We start from the raw sequence: 25764 nt of genomic DNA on the forward strand, positions 1-25764 counted from the left end.
CCCTTCATTTTTTTTTTTCAGTCACACTTCTTATTTTTTGCTGTTTGTCTCCAAGCCTGGCACCAGTAACAGCAAAGCAATATTCTGACAAAGCTCATCTGCCACTACTATGTTGGGAAGTTCCAGAATTAACATGAGTGCACAGTGTGACAGACGCTACCCCACCTGCTGCAGATCTTATTTGGGACACATCTCTAAAGCATTTATGTGACATGGTCAGGAGCAATTCTTCTTTTGCCTAAAGGGGATAATTTCTGAGAAGGTGCCAACTTCAGATCCTCTGCTGGAGAGACAGCTGCTTTCCGCAGGGAATAAATCCTGGAAACTGTGTTGATGGTCCTTTTGTACTTGAGGTTTGTCTCCAATGTGCAGCACACATTCCATGGTGCACAGGCTTCTGTGAAGCAGTTCAAACAACACACAGTAACATGAGACTTGAGTGACCTTCACAACACAAGAGCTGTTGGAAGTTTATTGGAAGAATCAGTGTCATCAGAAGAAACACTAAATACTAGATGTGAAGACAATGCAGTGGTTCAGCTGCAGAATGAGGAAATCCTCATACTCTACCTTCACATCAGCTACAAGTTTGGCAGGAACTAAGGACATGTACTGGGCATGAACACCTTGTATCAGCATGTCCTGGGGTGGGAAAAAGCTTGAATACAAGTACTTGAATGTGAATATCTCCTACACAACATCCAGCTTACTACATTACCAGGAAAACTATCTCTGCTGGATGTACAGGCACATGCTTTGCAGACAAGCTCTTCATAGACATTCTATGATAAACACCTATGAATAGTAGTTACTACAAAGTGGTCGTTAACAGTGTTGTACTTATCAGTGCACAAAATACTCTATGTTAGTGTCAGAAGTTTCAAACACAAACCCATAAACAAATCATCTGCTGCAATAAAAAGGAAAATTTCCTTCTGTTTTCAGGTGATATCATTCAAACATATATTTAGAAAAACTCTTACTGAAATCATCTCTTTAGGTACCTAGTGCAAAATTGTATCTTTCATAGGAGATATGTTATTCTTTCAAAACATAGTCTTTATGCAACATGAATTCTTTATTCTTGGAAACATCTTTATATGGTTTTACTCCTTTTTATGTTTATAGAACACAGTTTGTACCATGAAAAATGGGCTAAAAAATGTGATGAAGACTTAAATACTGAAAGTAATAAAAATAGATGGGGTTCTTATATTTCACCTGCAGATTACTTCCATGGTTTCAACAGTACTCTGTCTAGCAAGGAGACAGATGTGTGCAAGATTCAGGATAAGAGTATGACTTGCAGTTTTAGAAACCTGATCCAAATTTGTACACTATAGTAATTTAGTGTACATTTAGGGTACATTTAGTGTTATTATAGTCAGACAACAATTCTAGTGATGCTAACCCACTCACTCACATTTTAGTTTACTGGACATTAGATGGCCAAAAGATACAAGGGGAAAAGAAAGTCCTCAATTTTTTCAAAAGTATGCAGTCACAGAGAGTATGCAGAGAGAAACAGACCAGGAATTAGACAGATATCCTAGGTGACAACAACAGAAGAATTGATTCAGTTAGAACAATAGAATTCCTTTTGAACACACCATGAAAAATATTTTCCCATGAATATCAACAAAATATTGTACAACTGTTGCCAACATCACTGAAATGTAAGTCCTCTGCATCTTATAGGGTTTGGGAGGTATAGTGTGGTTTTCAAATATCAAGTAATAGAATATGGTCAATGTTATTTCACCCTACCTGTTGCCATTTGCCCTTAATTGCTGGATCTCTGATTGACTGGCAATGTCTCTGGATTTGCTGGATGACACCCTGGTAATACACCATAGAAGAGTCATAATTCCCAAGGAGTGCATATTCTCTTCCTTTTTTGGCATTATCACAAATCTCTGCTAAATTCATCTTCACTAAGAAATCTAAAAGAGAACATAATTACCAGAAAAAATGAATTTTACATGCTGTAGAATAATTCAGACAGTGATGCTTTAGTTTTCTTATTTTTCTCATAGCTGAACTGTTCCAACACTGTTCCCATCCAGTCCTGCTCTTCTACAACCATTTATGTCTGGAGTATCTCTTTACTAGCCTAAAGTTTCAGATCATGAATCATAACTCTTTTATAGTGATTAAAACCACAACTTCTTTGCTGCCTTTGGCCTCAATCCTGTTAAATTAATGCAACAAAATTAAATGCCCTTCCCACACTGAAACTAACAAACTCAACTTTAATTTGTAGATCACCACAATGTATTAGCAGCCATCAGCTGTGAATCACAAATCACACGAGGCATTAAATTGCTTTTTATTCTGTTATATTACATACATGCCTAAATGTGCCAACCAGCATCAGGGATGTCTGCACTTCACACTTTCAAGAGCCCTCACCCTAATGAGATTATGATATGGTTGAATGACTGCTCTACTATAGATGAAGTTGAGAGCCTCATTCTGTTTAAATATTCTTTCAAAGTACTCCAACATCTACATGCTGACTTGAATTTTTTCATTAAATTTAACATGTCACTTCGAGATTTATGGCAGTTAGCAATCCAAATTTAACATTCCTTAGAACAGTGATTCCCAAAGTACAAACTTCCCCTAGTCCTCAAATTGCATGACTTTAAGGCAAACCCATAGCCCAGCTTTTCCCAGTAACCTGTCAAGAAAGAAATAACCCAGACATTCAGAATTCAGCTGTATTGTACAGCTAGGTTTGTATTTAAGGTTCAGGATTGAAGCAGTGCCTGCCCTTTTATCTGAATCCCATGTGACCCAAAGTTTAGGTCCCCACCACAGAAAAAGAGCATCAGTTCTTTTCCCTTGTGCTCTCAATGTGTGTGGGATCCCTGATATTCACCAAGACATAAACCTCTAGAAATGAAAAATAAAAAATTGCATTTCATAGCTATGCAATGCAGAGTTGCATTGAGCAAGAGGGAGGAGGTCAGCTCTGGAGTGGGGTTCACTAGTTGTATCAAGGGTTTGGCAAGACCAAGGAGATGAAGAGGAAACTGGGAAGGAGGGATACAAACACAGTTTAGACTACACAGCTGAAAACAGCCCATGCTACAGGAGTGCACACAGAAGGAACAGGTGGTAGGAGACAGAAGCCAGAACAGGCAGAAGCAACCTTTTACATCCTAGTGGGTTATAAAAATGTTAGTAGGTTTTATAAACAGACAAGAGCAAGATGGCATTAAGGAGCATGTGTCTTATGCTTTTGTACTCCCTTGTGCTTAGCAAAATTCAAACCCCTGACAAGTTAAACAGACATCCACACGAAATTCATTCTGCCCTGAGCAAACACGCGCTGCACCTCCCGAGGGTGCCACACCGATGGTCCTAACTGCTGCCTACAGCTGCACACCAGGTCTGCTCCACCACCTCACCACTCCTGCTCCCTGCAGCAAAGCCATGGAAACTGCACCCTCCCTTAAACCCACAGGTCACACAGCTTGCATGGGGCTGATGGCTTGGAGAGCAAGAACGTGCTGCTACCCTGCAGCTGACACTCCACCAAGCACAGCAGGACTTACTGGGCTTTACTTGTCCTCATGCTGTGCTGCACATTTCAGCTTGCACAGCATTCCTGCTGGCTGTTGTAAACTACTGGGGAGGAGAAAATCTAAGGTGGAAAGGGTGACAACCCTAATTTTGTTTCCTGACATAGGCAGGATACATCATTACCAAGATCGGGATTAGCAGCAACTAAGATAATTTAATTTTTGAATACAGAAGATTGCCACTAATAGGAAAAAAAAAGTGATGTCACCCACATTGCACAGGAAATACATAAAATGATAGGAACTGAAGATAGTTTATAACCCATTCAGATCTCATGAGTCAGCTTACAAATGAACAGAACACCATGTGGGGCAGAAGCCTTTGACCTGTCTTCAAACACATCCAGGTCAGGATCTGCTTCACAACCAGCCTGTCACTATTAAGAAAAGCATTCCTCAAATCTCTGGAGGTTTTCTGCATATGTAGTGAAAGACAGCAAGTAAATAAAACATTTTTAAGGAACTGCTGAATTTAATTCCTAGAAATCCATTAAACAGAAAACACACTTGCTTTACAACCTCTCATTGCTCCTTATTACAGCTAATTCCCACCCTCTGGGCATATTTAACTCTCTTTTGCCTTAAGAGGACTGATATTCACAACCAACTCCCTTAATTCCAGAAGAGTCCCCTGCTCACCAGAGGAGACAACCTCCTCATCTCTGCCTGTGGTGGGATCTGGGTCAATCCACAGGCAGGAGGCAAGCCATAGGAGCCATGCAAACATGTGCCCACTTCAGGACAAGGAAGATGAGAGGCAGGAAGCAGAAAAATGTACGCAGTTTTAAAATTGCAGGAGCAAACCAAACAAGACTCTCCCATTTCCTCCAGCTAGCAAGAGTATGGAGGCCTCTAGCCTCATGCTTGTGATGCCAAAGTTTATGCATGAGCTTGATGCCCGGTGTGTCACACTGAAGAGCTTATAAAACACTGACAGCACTGAAACTTGGAGCATGGAGGGAGGCTGGTGGATGTACACCTATGTACCTCCTGAATGGTCAATGCCTCCAGAGCTAGGCTGACAAAAGCCCTTGGATCTTTCTTGTGGATTCAGGCACTTCAGTTTTTACTTATTACCTACGCTAGAGGTAGGTAATAAGTAAAAAAGGTGTCATACAGCTTGAAAAGGTGAATATTTACCTGAGCTTTATTTGAAACAGCAGCTATAGGCCTCACTCCTAAACCAGTGATTTCCTGGAACCCCAGGCAGTTTGCTGAGATTCTACTGCTATTTAAAACTAATGCTAAAAATGATTTAAACAAACTACAAGCTTCCTATGCACACCAGTGAAGGTAATGTTAATTCAGAATATCCAAAGCAAATCAAAACAAGTAAGTCCAAAATCAAGGGAAAATCATTTTTTGGAAGGAATTATTTCCTGTGTTGTTTCCTCATCATCCCATTCTTCAATGTCAGGGATGGAAAGGGAGGGAGAAGTAACTACAACTAGGTGAGGACCTTTTCATGCTATGTACTCACTCTTTATTATCTATTCTACATTGTATTATGGAGTTCATACAACATCAGAGACATCCAAGGAACCAGAAATACAGAAATCATAAAGAAAGCATTTTGTTGTTTGTTATCTGGAGCTTTGTTTAGATATTTAATTTTCCTACCATACCACAGCCACATCTTTTAAGTAAATATACAGCCAGGGACAACAGTTGTCAAGTACATTTAGAACAACTTACACACTACTTGTGACACCAGCTTTTCATTGTACCGTTGTGTGGCTCTCTCCTGCACTAGACCGTAACAGCTCCACTGCAAGTCAAGATATCCTTGGAGATTCCTCAGTTCACGGATCATTGACAAGAAGAGACATTACAGACATTCAAGTCGGTGTAGCTGCCACACATGGGGTCTTAAACCCACTCGTTAAAAAACCTGCAGTAGCCAGGCTAAAAGGTCACAGGGGATATTAATCTCTATTCTGGAGCATAAGCTGAGCTGATCCCTATCTTGGGTCAGAAAAGAATTTTTCTCCCAGAACTAAAGCAATGCACAATGGAGCAAGATGCAAAAATCAGTCTCTACTTCAACATCAAAGCATTATACACACAAATATATCCATGGGCAGATACAGTGACTGTGTGGACGACAGGCAAAGGGGGACAACCTAGCACATTATTCCAAACTTGTGTGCAACACCAGTAGGAATGGATTCAGGACTGGCCCCCTTCAAACCATCTCTCAGCACTATCTCACCACAGTGTTACCAGAGGAGAAAATGCTCTCCCCTGTAGAGGGGGTCTGCAGCAGGGCTTTTCCCCTTGCTTGATCCCAAATATTCACTCTGCAAGTGCCAAAATGGAAGGCATCTGCTATCTCTACGTGTCTCTTTTATGCATGTGTTTTGACACAACCAGTGACACCACAGCATTCCAATTTTTCCACAAGCCCTTGACTCTTGCACAGGATGAAGGACTCTCATTAAATGAGCTGTTAGACACTTTTGCTTTATTCACATTGTTTCAATACTCACATCAAGCCATAATTAATACCTACTAATCAGACTTTTCTCCAAATCAGATGTTATTTCCCCACTGAGAGGGCTATACCATATGTGGATTTTCCTGGACTTGTGTCTTTCTCTGATCAAAATTTTATCCTGGCAAAACAAAAGCATTCCACAGCTTCCTGAGATTGCTGGACATATGCTCTCACATCATGGCAGCCCTGTAGTACTGCTGACTGGACAGCTGAACATCTGGAAAGGCCTGGACATACGCTGATGAAGATTGGTTGCTAACCCTGTTTCTCATTTTCTGTAAATCAGCCGTGCGTGATGTTGGGCATCCTGAAATGCAATGTAAGAGTTACAACTAATGTCACAAGACAGAGAGTCACACTGTTAGGCACCATCTCCTGAACACAGTGCTTATGACTGAGGTATGACTGTACATTCTCCACTTGTACAAGGCAGAGCCAGGATGATTCTCTGCCACGCACAGTCCCAGAAAGGTCAATTGCCACAGAGAGCAAAGCAAGCAAGAGAAGCCCATTGTTAAGAGGTTTTGATTTTTGGATTTGTATACTTTTCATGTGCAACCAGTTCCATTATCAGAGTCTAAGTCATAAACTGAAGTTGTTTTTTCCTCAAATTCCTCTTACTGCTTGGAAGTTTTTCACTACAGTTAATTGAAACCTGCCCTTCTTAAGTTAAAGCCATATTGGTTTTGTAAGCCAACTTTGACCAGTTTCAAACAGCTCTCTCTCCCTCAATTATGTCATCACTTAAATAGCACAATGATCTGATTTTCAGTCTTCTCTTCAAACTTAAAAATTGTTAAAACGGAGACATGTAACAGTATGACAATGCTTTACCTGAGAGAGCATAAACAGCAACACTAACTGGAACATTGTCAGAGGAACAAAAAAGTGTTTTTCCCCACATGACATGTGACTCCAACTAGAAGCCTACAGAATTCTATTTCTAACATAAATACAGACTACATTTTTACATGGTTGATACATTTCATTTGATTTTTAAGAATAAGATATTAAAAATACAATAATTAAAATAGATTAAATAAGTCTTTCCTGCTTTATTATAAAGATTATCTCTCATTTTGGTGTTGGATGCAGAAAAACTGATCTTCATTGCCAATAACAGTCTGTCCCTGTTCAGAAGCAATTGCTGATGCTGCAGACATTACGTTTGCATGACAAAAACATTTTAACTGATTATTGTCGGATAAAAAACAAACAAACAAAAATCTTGCCAAGTTTCACAGCTAAATCCATCTTTCCCTGTTAACATGGCTTTGTTTGAACATGCAGCTGTAGTCCCATGGACTGGTGTGAAAACTAACAATCATGACTTCACAGGATCACAACTCCTGTTAAAAACATATCTATAAGTAAAGACATGGCTCAGTTCCAGCAGATTTGAATTTAAACTACATGTAAATGAATCAAAGATGAGAAATGTGTTATGCCAGTGCTGTTTTTTCTTTTTGCTGTGTACATTAGCAGTGACAAGGCTGGCTACAACGGCAGCAGCAGACATCAGATAAAACACACACACACATACACACACACACACACATATATACCATCATCCAGGAAACCCAGCACCAAGGGATCTTTTAACTCAGTCAGCTGCTTTCTGCTAACTGGATTTTGGCCTCTTGCATTGAAAATGTTTTGCAATGGCAGACGTGGAGTTAATGGGGAAATGTGTATGGAAGTGGGAAGGAGAAGAAGCATGCATGCAGGCCTCAAACTATTTTTGTGCACATTCTTAACTTGAAACAGAGAATTACTTTGAGTGCAAGTGAAAAAAAAATCTCCAAATGAAGTAAAGACATTCATCACAAGTTAAAAGTAAACTCATAAGAAAACACTAAATAGGTGGCCAGTCTTTTAAATAAAGATTAATTTAGAGATTTAAATTAGAGATTTCATTAGTTTGGTGAACCAAACAGCAAGCATCCTGGAGAATGAAATAGCCATTTGCAGAGCCTTTGAAGTACAGTTCTCTGAAGAAGCAGAAAGGACAATCAGAGACAGCTGTGGCTGTGCCATTGCTAAAACTGAGTGTGAGCCATATCCTTCTCCAAGCACCTCATACACCAGTTTCAGACCCATCCATGTGGGCCCATCACCATCCTTGGGGTAATGAGGTGTTCATTAGCAAGGCCGGGTAGTGAAAAGAGCTAAAACAAACGCTGTGGGGCACTCTGGGGGGTGTAACTCCATACACACACAGGGGTCAGGCAGTGACAGCTCACCAGCTTCTGCTCCATCTTAGCCCAGGCTGGCTGCTCACCTCTCTCTCCTCTCCAGCACAGCCTCCAGGGCTTCTGGTACTAGTAACAAATCAAACCCAGGCCCATGATCAGTCAAACCCCTCCTCTGACAGGATGCAGGGCCCAGAGACCTGAAGGAATCTGTAGGGCCTGTCTGGAGCCCAACAAAGCCTGAGTCAATAATCCTTCTGGTCCTTTGTGGAGCCACTTGCTCCTCTGCATATCACGTGTGTAAGCACTTCTGGTAGAGCAAACATGCCACCAAAGGCTCCCAAGATGGGTCTGCACAGAGCCAGCTCGGGTTCCGAGCGTTTCTTAGGTTGGGCTCTGTGCCAAGAAAGGCAGTGGAACTGCTCCTGCACCTGGCCCTGGATACAGCACTCCCGTGTTCCCCCGCAACAGACCACAGCCAGCTCCACAAAGACTCAGTGCTGCTGCTGCTCCATTCCAGCTCAGCCAAGCTGCATCCCAGATAAGCTTTCCATGAATAACTGGAGGTTTAATACACTCACACAGGTGTTTATAACCCTGAGTCATAAGGTCAGAATTTTGGGCTGAATATTTTTCTGCCTCTTGAACTCCACTCTGAATTTCAAAGAATTGGCTCTTTAGGACTAAGGATATGTATTACATAAATAGCATACATCTTTTTAAATATACATTCATATGCATATTGCTGTTAGTGCTACAGACACCAAGTCTTCAGATTTCTCAGTTCATCCCCAGAAGAATCAGCTTTTTTTTTCTATTAATTACACAGAAAACCAGATAAAGGCCTATCATTTTTTTCTTGTATTCCATTTATTTCTTTTGATTGGGATTAGGTCAGGGCAGGAACTATTTCTCCCCATTACCTGCTCAAAAGCCCAAATCTCCAAGAGCCAGGGACCCTGGAAGCACTCTGCAGCTGCAATGTTCCCTTCTGCAGTGTGGCAAGCACCAGGAGCTGCAAGAAGCTGAAGCCTGTCTAGGATATAGCTGACATAGGGGTTGGGGGGAAAGGAAGAAAAAGGAAACTGCTCAGCAATCCGCAGCTGCAATCAAGCATTCATTGGAAAGAAACCTATCTCTGTGAAATGTGAAACTGTAGTAGGAATAGACATTCAATATTCATATACAAGGGAGTACTAATGCACTGATGCTTTTAAGATACAGATTTTCAGGAAGAAAAAATGACACTCCCTTATATACCAATCATAAACACGTGTATTTTAAGTATGATATATAGAAAAACTGTAATTTTATTCTCCCTCATGACTGTTAGAGAACACAAGATAAAGAATAACACAGAACTGTCAGGAGAGGAAATGGACAGAGAAAAGGGACAAATGCCGGTATCATGACAGAATTTTGGGGGAAAAAAAATAGAAATGTAGCAGAATAATTTTAAAAAAGTAACACTGTGTCCAGACCACCTACTGCAACAAGCTCATCAGAGCCCAAGCGTGGTAGGAGACATGAAACTGGAAACCATCAATGCAAACTGGCTGGGGAAACTTTCCAGAGCTCCCTCTGACCATTGCTTCCTTGGTACCCATTCCCAGCCTCCGGGCTGCTCGGCCTTCTGCACAGCTCTCTGTCCATCTGCTCCACCACTCCTCCTCCAGCACATCTCTCTCTCTCCATCCATCCATCCATCCATCCATCCATCCATCCATCCATCCATCCATCCATCCATCCATCCATCCATCCATCCATCCGCCCCTTCCCCTGTATTCTTTCTCTCCCCCACAGGCATCCAGACGCCCCCAGCCCACCCTCCCCTCACGGCAGGCACCCACCCGTGTTTCTCCCGCACCACCCCCATTCACTGCCCTGCCCCGCGCCTCCCTCTGCAGCCGCACCGCCCCTGCGCCCACCCTGCCAGCCGGCCCTGCCGCACCGCCCCTCCCTCCGGCCCCTCCCGCCCCGGCAGCGGCACAGGGGCTCCTCTCCCTCGCTGTTCCGCGGGCAGAGCCGCCTCAGCGCCCTCGTTCAGAGGGAGCCTCCCGTCCCCATAGGGCTCCCCTCCGCAGCACCTCTCCCCCCCTATCCGCCGAGAGTGCTGGGGGCTGTAGTTCCCTCCCTCCGCTTCTCCCGGCAGCCCCCAGCGCCCGGCGGGGGGCGCGGACTACACTTCCCGGCACGCTCCGCGAGAGATGGGGGGCGCCCCTGCCCTCCTCCAGCCTCTACCGCTGGTTTCCCCCCCATCCCCGCCGCCTCTCTCGGCGTGGCGGGGTCCGAGCCGCCGCCGCCCGCCGCGGGCAGCAGCGCCGTGAGGGGCTGCCCCGTTCCCGGGCCCTGCCGTTACCTGGGAGAGCCGGGGGTGCGTGTCCGCGGGCGGGAGCGGCGCGGGGAGGGGGCGCAGCGCTGCGGCTCTGTCAGAGCGGGGCCGGGGGGGGAGAGGCGCGGGGGGGCGGGCGGGGAAGGGGGTGCGCGCGCGCGGCGACGGGCGGTTGCCATGGCGGCGGCGGCGGGCGCGGGGAGGGGACGGCACCGCCGCTCCGGCCTCCGGAGCGCCTCCGCCTCGTCCTGCCGCCGGGGGAAAGGGATTTTCCTTAAGGAAAGGAAAACGCCGCGGCACCGGCGGCGATGGCTGCGGGCGCCGCCGCCCGGCCCGCGTTTAGCAGCCCTGGGCAGGGCTCCGCGCTGAGCATCCCAGGCGGAGGCGGGCGGGAGCCGGAGCGGCGCGGGGCCCGGCCGGGCAGCAGGGAGGGAGCGCCGGAGCCCAGCGACCGGGCTGGCTGCTGAGCCCGCCGTGCTCTGCGCTGTGCTGCGCCAGGGCTCGGGGCGGGGAGGCTGAAAACACAAAAACACAGAGTCACAGGGTGCGTCAGCCTGGAAGGGACCCCAGTGCGGCATCTGGTCCAGACTCCCTGCTCAGGCAGGGCCGTGCCACAGCACATGGCGCAATTGCGTCCAGAGCCTTCTTGAATAGCTCCAGTGAGGGAGGCTCCACAAGCACTCTGGGCAATCTGTTCCATTGCACGGTCACTGCACAGTAAAGAAGTCCTTCCTCATGTTCAGCTGGAACTTCCTGTGCATCGCGTTCTGCCCTTGCGTCGTGTCCTTGCAGCTGGAACCAGCGGGAAGAGCTCTGAATACACATCAGAGCTCAGAATACACATCAGAGTTCATTCACGCTCTGAATGCAAACCTCATGTGCCTCCACCTTGTCTGTGGGAGTGCAGAGCATACGTTTGTCCTGTGTGGGCATGCAGAAGGGCACTGGACTGTCTTTGCTATAGCCGTGTAATACACTTTCATAGTACCATAAAGGAACAGATTTAGGGATTTGCCCTGTTCCTGCGCCAAAGCGATCGGAGGCAGTCTCACAGGGTGGCACCCCCCAGTTTGTGTCATCTGAGGGTGAATGTTACCTAGCGTTTCTGAAACGTGCGGCTAACTGTTAATACGAGCAGCCTGGTGCCCTGTAAGGGGAGCCATGCAGTTATAAACCTTTCTAAGGATGTAATTTCACGGTTAATGCAAGACAGCCTGTGTCTGTATTGCCACCGAAAGGGGCAGTCCTGCATTCTACTCTGATCAAGGATATTCCCTCCTGTTTGTTATTTACACCGCAGTAACACTGATGATGCCATCTGGCAAGGCAAGCCTGGGATCTGATCTGGTGGAGAGCCAGTTTTGCTCCTCCAAAAAATTAACCGAGTTCAGCTGGAACTGAAAGTTCCTGAATTAGCTGAGTCTGTGGAGCTGCTGCAGGCACAAGGAAGGCAGAGGAGATGTGCAGGCAGGAGCAGCCCATTGAATCTGCAGCCCAGTGGAGCTGAGCTGTGTTTCTGTGTGCAGCTGCACCACTGCAGTGAGCCCTTACTGCTGAAACTGCCTTGTCACAGCTCTGAGAGTGTCCCAGTGATGATGATCTTGTGATCACACCCGATAGTTGCACACTTTTTCTCCAGAAAATTTCTGTTGTTGTTACTTTAAGGCAGCAGCATGAGGTTGTATCTCACAATAAGGTTCTCAGAAATGCTAACTGACACAAGTGAGAGAGCAGGGATTGAAACTAAAAGCTCAGTATGCCTCTTAAACAATACAGCATGCATGAATGTGTCACTCATATATCTACAGATCTTGCTTCCCTCAAAATCATGTGGAGATTCTTATGTCTTTGTGAGGATTTTGGAACCGGGGCCAAAATCGTGATGAATTCATAACAGCTGCAACTCTGGCTTCCCCCTTTCCCAGATTTCTCCAAACTTGCCTGCCCATGACATCAATTCCTGCTGGTTTTTCACATACACAAAAGCATAGATGCTGTGCAGACCTTACAGAGTTCAGCCTTTCTAGGGGAGAGCAGATGATAAGCAGCCTCGTCCCAGCACTTCCATAACATCTCTTCCCACAAGACCATGTACCTCTTACCACATTAGGCAACCTGTGAAGTGCTTTGTGTGAGGATTGTGTCCCCCAGCTAGGAAATTGTGACCCAGAGAAGGCTGGTAATTTGGGTGTAATCTCTATTTGTCTGGTTGGGGTTTTTTTCCCCATCCCTTCTTCTAGTAACCATTGAGTCGAGCGGGGCTGCTTCTTAGTGGCAGAGGGTCCCCATGCTACAGCTGACCTCCCTTCTGAAAAGCACTTTTTCAACACCAGAACAATACCAGTGTCAACCTATTTTGACCACTCTGAGGGAAAGTTTGGTGAGCATGGGTCTCCACAGGTTGCTAAGATAGGCTGTGGCTGTGTCAGCAGGAAGAACTGTGTCTTCAGGTTCCTGGCCACACACATTAGGTGTATAGGGTAATTCATGTTGGAGGGGACCTCAGAAGTTCATCTAGTCCAGCCAGACAGGCAGAAGTTCATAAACCTGTTAGTAAGCCATAAGAATGATAATTTTAAGTGTGAAATTTCTTAGCCTTCTACTGCTGGGTCAAATTTGAGCAAATCTGGCTGGACTTCTGCAAAAGATACTGCTTCCCTGACCTCCTTACTGAAGGTTCCTGCCTTCTCAGCAGTCCCTGAATTGAAAAACAGTAATGTTTTCAAACCATTTTAGTGCAAAATATGATGTTAAAGTCATTTTATGAGCAGTTTAGGCTAATTTGCAGGACCTTGTGCTGAAGCAGCTGGGACTAGTGTGTGTGTCTCATTCCACCAGCTCCGCTGTGAGGCAGTAATATCAGGCAAAGAGGAGGTAGGAAATTGCTGGGAGGGGAGATGACACCTTAAGCCACTGAAGCTTGTTCTACTTTGAGCATATTCTCATGGCTTACAACTGTTTTTTGATAGGGGCTATAAACCTAGCAGTTCTGGATAAGAGGCTATAAACCTAGCAGCTCTGGATGAGACATGATGATGGTGGGTGTCAGCGAGTGTGGTTAGGCAGGATCCAGCTGTGTTGGTGGAGGAGAGCATTACTCACAGCCAGACCCCAGAGACTTATCATGGCCCTTTCCAGCAATCTGCAAATCTGCCAGCAGAGCTGATTGTGTGCCCGCTCACTCTGATTTATTCTAGTCAGTTCAATCAGAAGCTGATAGAAATTAATGTAACTCTTTTGCCATGAACATTAGATTTGGTTCAGAAGTGTCTCTTCAGCTAGAGTAATTGCAGACACTGTCAGGGAAGTTTAAAGCTGTGCAGTCTTGGGGTCTCTGACAGATTAACAAAACTGGTTTCTGAATTGATTTGGTTATCATTACATAAATTCCACTGACTAGAGGGCTGGCACAGGTTTTTAGCACAAAGTAGCAGAGAGCTTCATTTGTAACCTCCTCCCACCCACAAAGTTCTGCAAGGAGAAGGTTGAAACCATGTGAGAAGTCTATGAATTATGAACTGCCCTCTGCTTCTGTCTTCCTTTCCCATTGCAATTATATTTAACTAGACTACAGGAATTATTGTGCCTTCATAATAAGCTTTAATGCTCAGATGCAAACATAACTCTTTACCAAAGGTCTTACAGGCTATATGGAGAAATGCTGTAATAATGAAAAGGGAAAAACAATAGGGAAGCAGTAGGGAGAAGAAGGTGCATGTTACGTATTCATGGACATTACCCTTCCAAGGGAAGTTATGCACAAGTCAGTAAAGGCATCAGTAGACTGTTAATTTTCATTCACACATAATAATTGTTCTTCTGCATGGATATTTTTATGGAATTATATTTACCACCATGACACATCCACCAATTTTTCTCCTAGGAAAGAATTTCAGAGTCTGAACCCTGAGAAAGATTTAGTCAACATCCTTCCCACAAGGCACATCTCAAAGTGCTGTGAATTGTTAATAGAGAACAGTGTAAGAGAAAGCAGTTGATTTTCAAACAGGATTGATTGCAATTAAGCCAGAAGGTGAGAGGTGGAGTAGACAAGGATGTTTTTATTTATCTGGTTAATGTAGACATCTGTCAAGTAGACTTTTGCTTCTGAGTTAAGACTTTGGGGATACAATTCCTGCTTCAACCAAGGTGGATTGTGGACTGAATGTGCTTAATTTTTTTCCAGTGCTTACAGCAGACTCATCTGATCAACATAAATGTAAGTGTTTGCACTGTAGATGTCTAAAGGTAGGTGACAGGAGTCCCACCCAATGTGTTGAGTTGTTAGAGCCTTAGAGAGGGAAAGCTGCCATGGCAGTTTTAAGTTGGTTGATTAAAATGATGAAGAACAGGCTAGTGTTACTTTAATGGAAATCACAGGTCGAAGAGAAGACAGATCTTTGAGGTGAATTGAAACAAGCCCACAGTACACTGGGAAAACAACCCACCTGTTCTGCTTTGAGTCTGTGGACAGAAATTAGAAAAATAAACAGGAACTAGGATATTGTGTTTCTTTTATGAGTATACTTAATATGTTGGAGTATTACTTTTTGGAGAGGAATAAGAAAGGAGTTTACAGGAGTCAAAACAAAGAGAGAGGAAACTTGCACAGAAACCTCAGAGAAAGTAGAGTCATGCCCAAGGAGCTGGATGTCAGCAACTGTTAAGTGAAAACCTGGACCAGGAAAGAAAGTTTATTCACACCATCTCGACTTTGTGGCACACCACTAGACAGTATCATGTGGCAAAGTTCCCTTAATCCGTCTGCTGGGGTTGAGAGCTGAGAGAAAATCTCTTGTGATGTGCTTTTGTTTGGTGGTACAACTCTTTCATGGTAAAATGTGAACTTTAGGCTGTTTCTTAAAGATGTGACATTCTGGAGCTTCACTGTCTGGAGCTTCACTGTCTGGAGTTTCACTGTCTGTCCCACTGCAATAAGTTTGAGCCTCACTGCTCAGTTTCTGCCACATGTGCAGAAGGATGGAGGTGTAACCAAGTTCCTTTTTGTTTTGTAGTAAGTAGCACAGTAGAAAAGGTACGCTCAGCTGGTGCTTCTGCTGAGCACAACGCAGGCAGAGTCAGCTCTTGTAGATTTCATCAGGCAGCGAGCTGCCCAGGGTGCCCATGTAAAATGACTGGCAGCTCCCCACCTAACGATACCCACAGCACCTGCTTCTGGGCACAAGTTGCAATACCATGTATGATCCATTGGCAAGTTTATTGAAGGGATGAGGGGTTAGTGGAAGTGGATACAACACCACAGGATAGTAGGCTTTGATAGTTTGAACCAGTTACATCAGTTGAGCCCATTAACTCAGGCAGAGCCATTTTAAGTCATGCTGGTATATATTATTTTCATTCCCCTGTAGATGTTTTTCTGACTTAGCTGTGGCAGTTTCAAATCAGGGAGCTGTTGGGCAGCTTTTTGCACACACTGTGTAGATGCTCAAACCACTAGAATAAACAAATCACAGTCTAATACATATTAATGGCTTGCCCAGCATGTTTGATTTCTTAGGCATGTTAGTTGCAGTTCCACAGTGTGAGACACTAGAAAATGAATTGGTTTTAACAATCCACTCCTGTAAACATATTCATCCAGGAGAGAAGATAGCTACATTTAAAGAGCATTCCTTCCACAACTTTGAATAGTGCTGTGATCAATGGCAATGAGCATGTTTACACTGGAGAAAGACACACTGAAAATTGGTGTTTTGGTGTGTGCCTCAGTATCAAGATTTTGCAGGGCAGGAGGTAAGCCATGCATCTTCACTGAAAGAACAACTTCACAACTTCTGGCATTTTTTGATAAACTCTGAAACCCACATCTCTGAATATGTAAAAAGTTCTGAGTAGATAAGAGCAATGTAGACAAGATGTAATTATAGATCAAAGCTCCTAATTGAAACACTTTTAAAAAAAGTTTGAGGAGAGCAATAAAGTTAAATATACACTGGTGATCATTGTGAAGAATCTATTTTCCCTTTCTGGTCCCCTAAAATGATTACTACTGGGAATTTGCAGTGGTTTCCATGTGAACAACTTAATCTGGTTTGTATCTTAAGAGTAAAATTGGGAATCTTTTTTTAACTTCAGAATTTAGACCGTCACTGAACAATGTGCGTTCTGTTAATGTTGTTCATTTATCTAATAAACGAGCAACATGGTTGTGTCAGTAGAGGATTGGTGGCACAAAGAACAGTATCTCATAAAAGAACACGCATTGGCATCACAGCTTCAGTGAAACATGTTTTAAACTATTATAACATCCCATTCACATTCTCGGGGGAATATTCACTGCCTACATTTAAACATCTAACTTAGATGCCTAAATTTGGAGGCTTGTCTCCCTAGATGCCTTGCATAGTTGAAGGAGTGAGAGAGGCTCCTCCAGAGAGCAGTTCAGACTGTTAGTTAGGCTTCTGCTCTGAATTATCTAGAGGAGCCTCTTCAACTTCGAATGCCTTTCTGTGCTATTCTTTGCATCTTTTCCTTGGTAACTAAACTGACTTACCTGATCTCCACCCCTCAGCACTTGTTCTTGCCTTCTGCTTTACATACCAGTCTGTCTCTTGGGCTAGTACAGGGGTTGATGTGATGGTACTGCCAGCTAGGTTGGTGAAATCACCTGAATGGAACCCTGCTGAAGAAGGTGTAACTTTTAACCTGGGTTATGTCTGATATTCTTAATTGCATGATCTTGTAAACAGATCTGAGGAAGGGATGATCTTTAGCAAGGGACAGAAATGCGCTGTTGACCTCTTTGCCAAGTGTGTAATCAAGAAAAAGATATTTTTAAGATGTAAGTTAAGGAGACTGACTTGTATCTAAGCATCGTTCTGTTCAAGTACATTATTTTTATACCTTTACACTTTCAAAAATGTCATGAAAGTTTATTATGGTTTGCATCACTGTAAGAAAGATATAATCTAGCCATGTGTCTCTATTATCTGTGTAAAAAGTGGCCATAATTTATACAGAATTATTGATAGTATTTACAAATGTACCATGAAAAGGTGTGCCAAACTTTATAAAGAAGCCTAGAAGCGTGGTGTTGCCACTAGCATAGAGCAGCTGCAGTCAAGTAGGAGTAGCTTAAGAGATTCCCCACCCATCAGCCATGCTGGATGCAGTGTGCCTACCTTTAATGGTTTACAATGCAGGCATCTGCATGTGAACTAGTTGTCTAAAATTCTTTCCAAATTCAGTGGAAAATCTGGCCTTCTGGATGATGCTTTATATGACCCGTGAGAGATGCTGAGATATGAAATGCCGACATTTGGGCAGCTGGATCCCACCTCCAGGCTGAGCAGCTGCTCCTTGTACATGGAGCCCTGCTGACTACAACAAGCAGGGTTCAACTGCCCTGTGTGCTGACCTCTGAAACCACCCAGGCTCAGCTGCTAGTATGTCACTACAGCTTCATTTCCTAATTGTTAAAACTCATTCCAGTTCAGACAGACTTGATGCTACTGGTGTCCACCACCAGGACACTTTTGCAGTCTCTGGCAGTTAAGGTATTTCATGTTGTTACAGAGTTAACCATCCTGTTATAAAACAGTATTCTTTTAAAATAAGCATGTATTAGGAATGTGAGCCACAAACCCAATGAGGTGAGAGAATTATTAGTAGTTTTTAATAGTTTTGCATTGCATCTTTTGCTGTTTTTTAAATTCCTGGTAAGCATCTTAATAACCTGTGAAGACATTACCTGTGACCTTCTATTGCTTCACTCACCCAATTGCTTCTTTTAGCTAAAGTACTCACCTTTTTCTGGTCCTTTTCCATGCAAGTAAGAATAAAAATATTCCTAAAGATTTAAATAAGGAAGAAGCTAAAATCCACAAGGAAGCACAGCTGAAGATAAACCTCAATATGCTAAGCTGGAGTTAAACCTATATATGCTGTTGTCCTTCTGTATGCATTTCCTCATTCAAACAATTTTTCATGTCACCTTAAAGGAAAAAAAAAAAGAGGGGAAGTGTTACATTTAATTTTCATGCTTGATGCATTTATAAATGTAATGAATTTACAAAATGAGCCTGTTGTGGCTTAACCCCATTAGGCAGCTCAGCCCCACACGGCTGCTTGCTCACTCCCTGGACAGTAGGATGGGAGAATCAGAAGGGTGAAAGTGAGAAAACACATGGGCTGAGATAAAAACAGTTTAATAGGTAATGCACAAGCCCCACAAGCCAGCAAAGAAAATTAAGGAATTCATTCACAACTTCTCAGAGCCAGGCAGGTGTTCAGCCATCTCCCAGGAAAGCCAGACTCCATCATGCTTAATGATTACTTAGGGGGATCAACATCATGACTCTGAACATCTCCCCATCTTCCTTCTTCCTCCAGCTTTATACACTGAGCATGACACCCCCTGGTCTGGGATATCCCGTTGGTCAGCCGGGGTCAGCTGTCCCTGCTGTGTCCCCTCCCAGCTCCATGTGCACCCCCAGCCCAGTCACTGGTGGGGTGGGGTGAGAGGCAGAAAGGGCCTCGACCCTGTGTAAGCCCTGCTCAGCAGCAACCAAAACATCCCCGTGTTATTACAGCACAAATCCAAAACACAGCCCAGCACCAGCTACTGTGAAGAAAATTAACTTTATCCCAGCCAAAATCAATACAAGAGCCTAAAGTCTTCACATCCTTCTATAGTGTAGGAATACATATATGATGAGGGTACTTGTGCTTTAGAAGATAGAGGTTGCTATAATTACAGGTTACAAAAGAAAAAGGCTATCAAAAGAAGTTGTTCCTAGTGCACAGGAGATTAATATTCTATGGATTTCTCAGGATGGGGAAGGTAATAATTTTTATAATTTTTATTCTGGGTTCCTGTTTTGCTCAGATACCAAAAAAAACCCCTCCTATTGAGACAGTCCTTGGGACCTTTTTATGTGATGAAAGCAGTCTCCATTGCCACTGTTGAGTGCAGTGCTGGCTGATATGGGCAGACAACCTATGCCATTATTTGCAAGTGTCTGCAAAGTCTGTATCTACCCAAGAGAGACAGAGTTTTCCATCCCAAGGCTCAGTGGTGCGTGCTGATGCACACCAGGGATGCTTAGGGCTACTCCAGACTGCTCTGTCTACACCACACAGCCCTGTACCCTGGATCTCACATGGATGTACCCTGTGGTGTCCATCTCTGCCCAATGCAGAACCCACAGGAATAGTGGTGGGAGACAGCATGGGTCTGGGAGAGCCAAATACAATGTTCCTGGCCTTACTGCCATTTGGGGGCAATCTCGAGAGTGAGTGCAGGGGATGTACCTGAAGAGGTCCCCAAGGAGAAAGCTGCAATTCAGCAGAGGGGACAGTTGGGTGCTCAGACTTCCTCCCTGTCAGTGTGGGACACAGTGGTGACATTTCCTAAGTACCCAGTTTTAGTCCAATGGTGGGATGAGTTCTATATAAACACACACATTCCTATAGATTAGCTGAGCATCTGTGTTACTGTATGCAGATTTTGGAAACACAAGTGGTTAATACCATATATCTGAGGCACCTTAGTCTTTCATATATACTGCTGAAATAAAACCACTTACATTCCTAGTTAGTAGCTTACCTGCAACTCGGCAGAGCTTTGGCTGGGTCTTAGATGTAAACATAACATTTTCTTTCCTGAGATAGCCTACACTTCAGTGATATTTTTAGTAGAAATGCAGTGCAAAAGTGAAATAGATTATATTAATCGTTGTCTAGAAGCTTTCTATCCACTGTATAGGAAGTCCTTATTACATTTTTCATCAGGCCATATGGCATCTAAATATAATGTGCTAAATTACTAATGCAGGACAATAAATAACATTATGATTATGTGTTATGGGTGCCACCTCATATGTGCACAACAAGTAATTATAGTTGGGATGAGTAATGGAGATTTGAGTGTGATATTTAGGAATATATGGGAAAGGACACAATTTGTCATTAAGGATGGTAATTGTCTCATCTCACTTTGCAGATTCAATAAGTAGGTGTCCATACTAAGCCAATCATCTGTGACTGCATCTGTGATCAGTGGAGAGGAACAGGGACTTCAAAAGATAAATGGTCCTTCCTCTCTTAGACAAATATTTTCAGAGGACTGCATCCCAAAGTCTCACACAAACAGAACAACATCTTTCTAGGGAAAAAAAGAGCATCCAGGAAGACCTGGTCACACATTGTAACCTTTCTCAGATGAATCTCCAAGTCTTCTCTGCTTCAGTGAGTGATCGTCCATAGTGAAACTTTTGATGGTGTTTATTTAAGCCTTTTTTTATGTTCCAGTGAAAAGTTTCATTACTTCCCTAGGCACTGTATACCAGTGCTTAATTTCCCTTAATCCTACTCTGTTGTCTAGTGGTTTAATGTAAATATCCTTTACTGCATTTTATCCCTATTGCTTCTTGTTCTAATCGACATAAACAAGTTTATTTCATCCTTTTTCACAAGCACTTTCACATATTTAAAGATTCCCCTGCCCCCTGTTTTCTCTCTTCTTGACATCGTTTGTGTCTTGACACCGAACTAAAGTACAAGTAAAGCGATATTAGTAGGATTTATGTAGAGTTAAACCTTCCCTCCCCTACCCCTTCACACCCCCAGTAACCTCAGTGTTGCACAGACTCCACGACAGCACTGATCTATCTTGCTGCACCCGTGGTTGTGACTCCCTAATACTGTTGGTCTCTCAGCCCTGGCTAATTTCAAGTGAGCACTCCCAGCTTCTTCCTGGAAAATTGAGGACGGGAGAGAGTTAAGTGTTTGGTTGTTTAACACTTTTTATGGACACTAGCTGCTTCACAGCTTTGTCAGTGTTTACAAGCATAATGTAGTTTTTTACTCATATCTGCCTTTTTAATTTTCATGTATAATTTTCACTGACCTTCCATGCTTTTTAATTTCTTTACAGTGATACCTTCATAATTTCCACAAATCCAGCCATTTTGTTTGAGTGTACTGAAACATGCTTAAGGATTTTGTGAGTTACGCTTCACAGAGAACATTTCACAGAACTATACATTATACCACAAAATTGTTCTTACCATGCTAATTTAAAACATATTTTTCTTTAGATTAGTTCATAAAGAGAGAGGAAGGAAGATATTTAGCTCCAGACAGCACTTGCAATAGAAATCAGTTATTTCTGTACAGCATCTTTCCTTTGAAATATCACTAAATGATTTCCAGAGAGAGGAAGAATGTAATTTAATGATCCCTTGCACAGCTCAAACACCTTTCATCAGAGCATCTCAAAGCATTTCAGACAAGCCTCAAAGCTTGTCTGTTTTTCCCCAACTATTTCAGTTGGCCTAATAAAAGATACTGTCTTCCTACACACATTGTATTGTTTAGCACTCAAAGCATTATCATACTTGTTTTACCGATAAGTAAAAGGGGCACAAAGAATCCACATAGTTTTATTTGAGACGGTGAATCTAAGGTGAACTCTGTGTGGTCTGGTTTTCACTGAGTCTCCAGGATGTGCAGAATACATGTTCTCAGATTACAGGTAGACATGTAGAGGGGAGTCTTCATTCCACTTACATCAGTGGCAGAGTTCCCACTGATCTGAATAAGGCTGAAATCACATCCCAGCTTTTCTAGCTGCTGCCTGCCAAAGTCAGCTTCAGACCTGTGCATCCTTCCCATCTTCTGTGTCACTGTTAGTAATGGAGGTTCTGTCACACCATGCCTGCATTTCCCCCCCAGATAAGTGAACAAGACAAGTCTAAATAAGGAATGAGAGACCCCAGCAACAGGAGGGGGTGAGTGTGTGGTGTGTGGTTAACAGTGTCCCTGCAGTCACTGCAGATCCCTGCATCTGCCTGCACGCTCCCTGTGCTGACTAAAGGGCCCCTATGAAGAGCCCTTTGGACAGGCTTGCCCTGAACTGGATGTGTGCTGTCCTGGCTCATGAGCGTCCCAGGCTGCAAATGTGCTGCTGATACCACCACAAAAACCATATCACGTCTCTGTTACTATGTCTGACCTTTTTAATTAAAGGACAATCTAACCATTTTGAGAAATCTAGCAATCTCTTTCGGCTTCATTCTTGCGTAATTAAGACTGTGGATTTGGGCATACAGCACCAAATGCATCCAAAGAAACTGTTGTCTTAAGGAATTAAGAGTCTCAAAACAATGATCATTAAATCTTTTTACATACTGCCTGTGGAGTATGCACTTTCATCAGAAGCCGTATTGTACAACAGAAATACAAACGCCTTAAACTACAGATTACAAAAAGGAGCACAAAGAGAGAGAACTCCATATACAGATGTCTTCTGCTATTGAGGATAGATGAATATGGTTCTAATGAGAAACAGAAGATATGTTCATTCTCACTCCCTGTACTGTCCATTTGTCCCTTGCTACAGGGGTCTTCTCAAGCTTGATGCGGGTGCAGCCTGGGTGGCTGGTCTTAGTATATTCTTGTTTATTTTTAAGCAAAATGATCACTAAATCCTCTTGCTGTGGTGCTAGACTGAGAACAGAAAGCTCTTGCCCATCTGGCATTTGTTATCTTCAGCTGCCTTTCCTCTTTCATAGGTATTTCAGGTCATGGATAAGTTAGAGGAAAAAAGAAAGTTTTTCATACCACCAGTTTCAATTTGAAGGTAAAGAACACCAAACAGAAAAGGTCTGAGTGTAACTTCTAAGCTCACAGAAACATTTTCATGTCTTTTTGGCAAAATTATATGCTAGTGTTTCTATACACATCATGTATTACAAGCCACTTTCAAATCTTTATATCTGATCATTCTCTCATTGTGTTGGAAAACAATATGTGGGAGTTTCTTTCCATACTAGATCTTTGTGGGTAACTTGCTAGTAAACTAATTTTACATGACTCAGATTTAAATAATAAAAAGGCTTAACTCCAGTCTGAGAAGAGTTTATTGTCCACAACTGTAGCCTAGAGACAAACTCCAGCACCTTTGGGACTTGGCTGAGGCAGCAATTAGGCAGCATTTTATTGTGATGCAGTGAGTGCGCAAAAGATGAAGCTGGACTACTCTCAAGAGCTTAGAAACAAAATTGGCTTCCTGGAGAGAGAACATAAGAAATCTGGCAACCTAAAAATATTTAAAGAGCTTAGGGCTCCCAGGGGAGAATTTCAAGCTATTGAAGTGGAAAAGACTGAGCATTTGCTAAGATTGAAAAAAAAAAGAGGGGGGGCTTACATGAAAAACGACAAAGTGGGGATTTTTTTACTGTAGCATTTTTCAAAGGGGAAAATATAATAAACCTGAAATCAATCAGTAACACAGACTTCAATGCAGTGTTCCAAATCAAACAGCCATGGCTTGAAAACAGGAGTCAAAAGAGATTTTTTTTTTCATTTCAGAATTATAAGGGATTGAGGCCAAGAAACCATTAAATGAGGTGAAAGGTCTAGGGTAGAGGGCATCTTGAGCAAGTCTAATGAAGTCATGGTTGCTTCAGCAGCCACGTTCCCGAAGGGTTTTTCTGTGTCTGTCACTGTGTGTCTATTCCTCTGAATCTGGCTCCCTGGCCTCTGGGGTTACATGCCAGAGCGTGCTGCACCAGGCACCCTACAGAGCCCCTTTCTGCAGCCCCAGAACGTGAAGCATCCCTGTGTCAGAATGCAGCCGTGCAAAGTGGGATTTATCTCGCCATCATTTGGTGTGTGTCATGTGTTCACCTGGGAGCTGGCTATGCCTGACTCCATGTATTATCAGCGGGGAGCAGCAGGAGCTCACGAGGCACAATTGAGTTCAGCTGAGTGTAAATTTCTATCTTATGCCAAAAGTGTCCATTTTTCTCACTTAAAACGGCGTCCTAAGGTGACTGAGTAGCAAATGGACACCTACTGCTTAAACATCTACATTTGTTCAATGAGCACTACCCACGCAACTGGCATCACCCCCGTGCAGACTGTGTGTTAGAGGTTTCTCTGCTGTTTTCTTCATGCAACATGTATCTAGGACTAAGATGAATTAGCTGGAACAGTTGCATTTATGTCCCAACAGGAAGTAGAGGGTGCAGAGTGTTTACCTTGTTGTAGGCTCTTCTCTTACTTGCCACCATTCCTCCACATTATGCTGACAGCCCTGTCTTATATCACCCCTCCAGCCAGATTTGGGTCTGAGGAATGACTGTCAGTAAGGAGAGAGGGATGAGGATCACCACAGAATGGAAATGAAGAGGGCAGGTGGAGGGAAGGAAGCAATGCAGTGTGAGGAAGGGCTAGGATACTTTATACACAGAGTAACAGCAGCCCAGTGTGTCTCCTGGGCATCTGCAGGGCAGTGCAGTTCACAGTCCTGAGCTCTGTATGTGTAAGGCAGCTGAGGAACAGATCACTCAAGTTCTCCACCTGGGTCCTGGGCTGCACTGCAGGTAGAGGGAGCATGCTGTGTGTTATTCTCTGACATGAAATGAACCCTGCCACACACATCCTATCTGCATCTGGTATTACCACCCTGCCTCAGCCATACAGCTCAGCCCATGGTTTCATGTATCAGAGGCAAACCCATCAAATGACAAAAGAAACTCAGAGATGTCTGAAGGATTTCTCCCCCAAGGGCAGAGCCAGGCAACTGATCAAAAAGCAAAGTCATGCTCTGCTCTTCTGTACCTGAGTAAACTTCACCTGCACAAACTTTTGACATCTCTGTTGACTGACAAAGCTGTGTGTAGGCAGAACGAGTCAATGAGTTTTAAATAGTCTCCTGAGAATTACCCATTCAGTGCTGAAAGTAATTTCTTCTCATGGTCCCAAGGCATCCCTTTCATGTATTTAATGTCATAGGCTTCCCATGCTGTTGTTGTGTTGCTGGTTTTGAAGTTTATTATCTCTGTCTGCAATTCGCAGTGCAGACAGTGTTTGCTGCTGTTATCACTAATCATCAGTCTAAGGGCCTGGTACAAGTGTGATACCCAGTATCAGGGGGCTTTGTTGAGCCCTACTCACAGGCTGTATTTTGTAAAGCCATCTTGCTCACCCTGCACTTGATTATTGGGAAATTGCCCAGAATTCATCTCTTTTGTTTGCCAGAAATTAGGGTTATGATAAGCAGAAGGGAAAAGGACAGCATTATCTTCTCTGAAATGCACCAGCATAGCAGCCAATTTCTGGACACACCATTCATATACCAGGAAGCAAAGTGCTGGCTGGTGTGCAAATGTAACAGCAAACACA

At 43.5% G+C, this 25764-nt stretch overlaps 1 protein-coding gene and 1 long non-coding RNA gene across 7 annotated transcripts in view; one reads left to right on the top strand and one right to left on the bottom strand.

Annotated features, from left to right (window-relative positions):
• Positions 1 to 10725, bottom strand: part of KATNAL1 (katanin catalytic subunit A1 like 1) — a 37626-nt gene extending 26901 nt beyond the window's left edge. The window contains exons 1-3 of one of the 2 annotated variants that reach the window (XM_063149111.1): positions 10639 to 10725; positions 9203 to 9326; positions 1768 to 1943 (exon numbers count right to left, since the gene is read on the bottom strand). In XM_063149111.1, the coding sequence (XP_063005181.1) occupies positions 1768 to 1929 (162 nt within the window). In that variant the 5' untranslated portion in view covers positions 1930 to 1943; positions 9203 to 9326; positions 10639 to 10725. The remainder of the gene's footprint in view (positions 1 to 1767; positions 1944 to 9202; positions 9327 to 10638) is intronic. The other variant, XM_063149110.1, reaches the window with a different exon arrangement.
• LOC134414482 (uncharacterized) overlaps positions 10566 to 25764 on the top strand; it is a 73411-nt gene continuing 58212 nt past the window's right edge. For all 5 annotated transcript variants that reach the window (XR_010026750.1, XR_010026748.1, XR_010026747.1 and 2 more), the window contains exon 1: positions 10566 to 10653. This is a non-coding gene — a long non-coding RNA (uncharacterized LOC134414482). The remainder of the gene's footprint in view (positions 10654 to 25764) is intronic.

This window comes from Melospiza melodia, chromosome 2, assembly GCF_035770615.1.
Source record: "Melospiza melodia melodia isolate bMelMel2 chromosome 2, bMelMel2.pri, whole genome shotgun sequence".
Taxonomy (NCBI): domain Eukaryota; kingdom Metazoa; phylum Chordata; class Aves; order Passeriformes; family Passerellidae; genus Melospiza; species Melospiza melodia.